General features: G+C 36.3%; 1 protein-coding gene across 1 annotated transcript in view; it reads left to right on the forward strand.

The window, feature by feature from the left end:
• Positions 1–6254, forward strand: part of KIF4A (kinesin family member 4A) — a 129145-nt gene that overhangs the window by 95361 nt on the left and 27530 nt on the right. The window contains exons 19-20 of the mRNA XM_004694456.2: positions 683–766; positions 1217–1330. Coding sequence (XP_004694513.1) covers positions 683–766; positions 1217–1330 — 198 coding nt within the window. The remainder of the gene's footprint in view (positions 1–682; positions 767–1216; positions 1331–6254) is intronic.

Below are 6254 nucleotides of genomic sequence, written 5' to 3' on the forward strand. Positions count from 1 at the left end.
AAAAAAAAATAGTAAAGTGGTAGCATTTTATTCAGACAACAGACTCATACATATACCTGTGACATTCACATAGTGACAAAATAACCTAACAGTGCATTTCTCCCCACTGTGATCTGTCAATGAACACTTAGGCTATTTCTTTTCTTTTTTTTAAGTTATATATATTTATGCATACAGAACTAGAGTACAGACCAGAGGTATGGGGGGGGTGAAAGGTTTCACTAGAGACAGAGTGGGGAGCAGAACAGAAAGACTTACTGAAATACACCACTGAGGGGAGCAGTGGGCAGGCAGGTCAGGAGAGGTCTACTGTACCATGTGGGTCAGCAACCTGGCCAGGGATCAAACTCAAGCCAAGGCAGCTGCAGATAACTTCGTGTGCTGTGTTTAACCCATTGCACCACGAGGCAGGGCCCCACTTAAGCTATTTCGATATCTTAGTTATTGTGAATAATGCTGCAGTGAACATGGGAACACAATATCTCTTTGAAATAGTGACTTCATCTCCTTTGAATATATACTAGTAGTGGGATTGCTGAATCATACGATAGTTCTATTTTTCAGTTTTCTGAGGAATTTCCCTATTGTTTTCCATTATGACTGAAAGACTGTTTAGTTACATTAGGTGGTTTTACTTTCTCTAGTTGAATAGCAATTAAAAGTCCGACTTTTTATTTCTCAGGACCGTAAGAGGCAATATGAACTGCTCAAACTTGAAAGAAACTTCCAGAAACAGTCTAATGTGCTCAGACGTAAAACTGAGGAGGTAAGAAAATCTACTGGGTCAAACTTTTGGTTTAGATGCTGGTAAGTAGTATCCTTTAAATGAGCCAGTGTCCTGAGAAACCAGGGCTACCTATCTTGACCAACAATTCTTGATCCCCTGTTTATATGTCATAAATTATGACAGATAAAAACCTGATGAAAATAGCACTATTCAAGTATGGGTTTTTTTGAGTTTGCTTCTTTCCCCAAAAACCGGTAATACTAATATACATTTCCAGACACTTTTAGTCTGTGGTACTTCCTTGAAATATATACCGCCCTTAGGTAGTCAAAAGCAGTTGTTTACCAATATTAGTGGAGACTCATACTCTGGTTCCTATTGGAACTCAAACCTGTAAAATTTTTCATTTTTCATTACTAATATACTAGAAATAAGAAAGTTCTTCTTTTACTCTTCAATTCAACATTACTACGAACTGCTTTTATTTAGGCAGCAGCTGCTAATAAGCGTCTCAAGGATGCTCTCCAAAAACAACGAGAAGTTGCAGATAAACGAAAAGAGACCCAGAGCCGTGGAATGGAAGGCACTGCAGCCCGAATGAAGGTATAGAGAGCCTGAACTGCCATTTCTCTTATATACATTGAAGATAGCGGGGAAATAGGAAATGGCTTCCTTTTTTCTTTCAGAAGTAAACACTACAAACTTGAAGTTCTACCTGAAAGGCTTTTTTTCTCAAAATATAAATACCTTTCATTGGTCGCTAGAGCCCAAAAGAATGGACTCTGATGGAGGACTATAGGTGCCTTGGTGGATGTGATGTAATGACATGCATCTGAGGAAATGTGATCCTATCTCCCTCAATCACATACAATGTTGTAAACCACTGATAATTAAAAAAAATAAAATCGGGCTCTCCCTGGTCACGCAGTGGGTTAAAGCACCACATTATGAAGCTCTTCAAAGCCACTGCAGCACGAGTTCAATCCCTGGCCAGGGAGCTGACCCACATGGCTGGCAGAACTCTCCTGACCCGCCCACTACTCCCCATCAGCAGTGTACTTTGTCAGTCTGCCTGTTAAGCTCCCCACTCTGTCTCTGGTGAGTCCTCTTCACTCACCATACCTCTGGCCTGTACCCCAGTTCTGTAAGCATAAATAAATCTTTTAAATACATAAATACATAAATAAAATCATATTTTTTTAATATATGATTTGTTTTCTATCCCTAACTTCATTGAGGTCAGCTAATTTGTTAACCTTTTTATTGTGGTATAATTAACCTACAGTAAGTTGTATGCATTTAAAGTATGACTTTTGGACCTTCCCTAGTGGTACAGTGGGTTAAAACAGTACTATGAAGATATCCACAACCACTACAGCAAGTTACAAGTTCAACCCCCCACCAGGGAGGTGACCCACACGGCTTGGCAGACCTCTCCTGACCTCTGGCCTATACCCTAGTTCTTGTGTTCATAAATAAATAAATCTTTAAAAAATAAACGTGCAGGGCCCTCCCTGGTGGCACAGCGGGTTAAAGCACTGCACTAAGAAGCTAAAGCCACTTCCACATGAGTTCGATCCCCACCTGCCCTGGAGGTGCCCACATGGCGTGGCAGATCTCTCCTGACCCACCCCCTGCTCCACTCAGTAGTGTACTTCTTTAGTCAACCTGTTCTGAGTCCTCTCACTGCCCCTTCATCTCTAGCCTGTACCCCAGTTCTGCAATGCATAAATAAATAAATCTTTTAAAAAATAAATAAAAGTGCAAATTTTGACACAGATATGCACCCATGAAATGATCACTACAATCAAGATAATGTCAGTATCCATTATGAACAATACTTTCTTTATACCCTTTTGTAATCCCTTTCTCCCCTACCCATGGACATGTCAGTACCTATTAACCTGCTTTCCGTCACATAGATTTGTTTTTATTTTCTAAAAATTTACTCAGAGTATTTTTCCCCTGGCTTTCATTCAACATAACTATTTTGCAATTCATCCACGTGGTTGCATTTCTTTCCCTTTTTATTACTTGGGGCATCCCATTGTATGACTATTCCACTATTTGTTTATCCACTCACCTATTGATGGCTTTTTAAATTTTTTCCAGTTTGGAACTATTGCACATGTTTTACTGAACATAGTGTATAGTCTTTGTGTGAATGTAAGTTTTTATTTCTTTTGGTTAGATAACCTAAGACTGGAATGGCTGGTTCATATAGTAGGTGTATATATATTTAGATTTATTTTATTTTATTTATTCATACAGAACTGGGGTACAGGCTAGAGATGCGGAGGGTGAGAGGATTCACCAGGGACAGAGTGGGGAGCAGAACAGGCAGATCGACACAGTACATTGCTGAGGGGAGCAGCAGGCGGGTCAGGAGAGGTCTGCCACGCCATGTGGATCTCCTCTGGGGCAGGCAGGGATCAAACTCATGCAGAAGTGGCTTAAGCTTCTTAGTGCAGTGCTTTAACCCGCTGTGCCACCAGGGAGAGCCCAGTAGGTGTATATTTTGACTTTTACACAGATGTTTAGTTGTACCATTTTACATTTTTGCTAGCAATGGTTGAGGGTTCTCATTACTGGACAGTCTCACCAATACTTAGTATTATCATTCTTTTAAATTTTTACTGTCCTAATATATGAGTAGTGATTCCTCACTATGATTTGTTTCACTTTTCATTTTCCTGATGACTAATACTCTTGAACAACTTTTCATATGTTTATGTGCCATATGTATGTTTTGTGAAATACCTATTCAGCTCTTTTCTCCTCTTTAAAATTAATTTACCTTTTCTCTTATACTTGAGCTAAATTTATTTATTCTAGATTTATCCGACAAAGGACTTTTATATTTTACAAATATTTTCTCCCAGATTATAGCTTGCCTTGTCATTTTATAAGTGTCTTTTAAAAAGCAAAGCTTTTTATTTCAATGCCATTGATTTATTGATTTTTTTTATTTTATACTTAATAGTTATGTCCTACTTAAGAAAATTTTGCCCATCCTAGGATAACTAAGATAACTCTAAGTTTTCATCTAGAAGTTGGGTAGTTTTAAGTTTATGTTTAAGTCTGTGATCCTTTTTGACTTGCTACCTTTGTCACAGTAAGTTCTCCATAAGTTAATTTCTAGATTCTATTCCATTGAAGTACATGTCTATGTTTATGCCAGTACCAAATGTTTTTATTATATTAGCTTTAAAGTAGTATTAATGTGTGGGGGGGTGGATTGGGGAATGGGATCAAAAACGGGGGGGGGAGTGCACGGGATTATGGTGATGGCACACGGGTGACTTGGTGATGGGAAACCCGCAGGGACTACAATTGAGATGGGAAAAAAAAATGTAAAAATGTAAAATAAACTGTTATAAAATAAAAAAAATAAGTAGTACTAATGTCAGTAGCATATGTCCTTCAAATGTATTCTTTAAAAACATCAAGAAAATCAATATGGAGTCATATCTAGGCTGTCAATTCTATTGCATTGATTTTGTATGTCTATTTTTATTCCAGGGCCTGTTTTTATTACAGTAGCCTTGTAGTATAGTTTGAAGTCTGTGAGCATGATTCCTCAATTCCTCTTCTATTTTGTCAAGATTGCTTTGGCTATTCAGGGTCTGTTGTGTCTCCATGTAAATTTTAGTGTTAGCTCTATTTCTTTGAATTATTCCACTGAAATGTTGATAATGATTGCACTTGAACCTATATGATACTTTCAGTAGAATGGACCTTTTTTGCAATGTTAATTCTTCCAATTTATAAGTATGGATTATCTTTCCATTTCCTAGTTCTTTTTGTATTTCTTTTAACAGTGTCTTAGAGTTCTCATTGACTAGATCTTTCACTTCCTTTGTTCAGTTCATTCCTAGGTATTTAAGACTTTTTGATGCTACTATTAAAAGGAATATTTTTTTCAGTTCTTTTATTTCTAGTTCATTGTTTACATGTAGGAATGAAACTGATTTTTGTATGTTGATTTTGTAGCCTGCTACATTACTAAACTGATTTACTGCCGCTAATAACTTTTTAGTGTTACCTTTAGGGTTTCTTTGTATATTATTAAGTCATCTACAAATAATAATAGTGTAGTACTTCTTGTTTTCAGTTTGAATTTCTTCATATCTTTCTCTCGCCTAATTGCTCTAACTAGGATTTCCAATACTATGTTGAACAATAATAACGAGAGAGGACATCCTTGTCATATACCTGATCTTAGAGGATAAGCTTTCATTTTCTCACCATTGAGTATGATGCTAGTTATGGGTTGGTGTATATATGGCCTCATATTACTGAGAGTTTTTATTATAAATGGAGACTGAATCTTGTCAAATATCTTCTCTGTATCTATTGAAGTGATCATATGATTTTTGTCATTCCTTTATTAATATGGTGAATTACATTGATTGATGTGCTTAAGTTGAACATTCCTTGCATCCTTGGAATAAACTCACTTGATCATAATTTATGATTCATTTAATGTATTATTGAATCATATTTGGTAAGATTTTGTTGAAGATTTTTGCATCTGTGTTCATTAGAGATATTTGTCTGTAATTTTCTTTTTTTGTAATGTCCTTGTCTGCTTTTGGTGTAAGAATAGCCTCTTAATTTGTGCTTGGGAACATTCCATTTTCATTAATTTTTCTGGAAGACTTATAGAAAGATAGTATTAGTTCCCCCTTTGAAGATTTGGTAGAACTCACTAGTAAAATCATCTGGTCCTAGGTTTTTATTTTGTGGGAGACTTGATTACTGTTTTAATTCCCTTGCTTGTAATTGTTCAGTTCAGGTTTTCTATTTCTTCCTGATTCATTCTTAGAAAGTTGTATGCTTCTAAGAATTTGTCTTTTCGTTCCACATTTTCCAATTTGTTGGAATAAAGACATTCATAGTAGTCTCTTACGGTTTTCTGTATTTCTGAGGTGTTTGTGGTAAGTTCTCTTCTTTCATTTCTAATTCTGTTTATTAGTTTTCTCCCCTTTTTCTTTTCTTTTTTTTTTAGAAAACCAGCTTTTGGTTTCGCCTATCTTTCAAGCTTTCTTTTTGATTTGTAATTTATTGGCCTTCTCATATTTTTTCCTTCCTTGTACTCTTGGTTTCGTTTGTCCTTTTTCTAGTTCCTTGAGGTATAATGCTAAATTATTTATTTCAGCTCTTTCTTGTTTCTTGATGTGTGCCTATGTTGCTATATAATTTCCTCTTAGTGTACAACCACTATGGAAAACTGTTTGGAGGTTCCTCAAACTGCTAAACACAGAGCTTCCATATGACCAAGTAATCCCACTCCTAGGTATCTACCCAAAAGACACAAAACCACTGTTCAGAAAGATACCTGCACCCCCATGTTTATTGCTGCTTTATTTACAATTGGAAAGACATGGAAACAACCCAAATGTCCAAAAGTGGATGACTGGATGAAAAAGATGTGGTACATATACACAATGGAATATTACTCAGCAACCAGAAAAAATAAACACATACCTTTTGCAGCAACATGGATGGAGCTGGAAAAGATCAT

This window comes from Condylura cristata, unplaced genomic scaffold (assembly GCF_000260355.1).
Source record: "Condylura cristata isolate star-nosed mole 26May11 unplaced genomic scaffold, ConCri1.0 scaffold00043, whole genome shotgun sequence".
NCBI classification, from domain to species: Eukaryota; Metazoa; Chordata; class Mammalia; order Eulipotyphla; family Talpidae; genus Condylura; species Condylura cristata.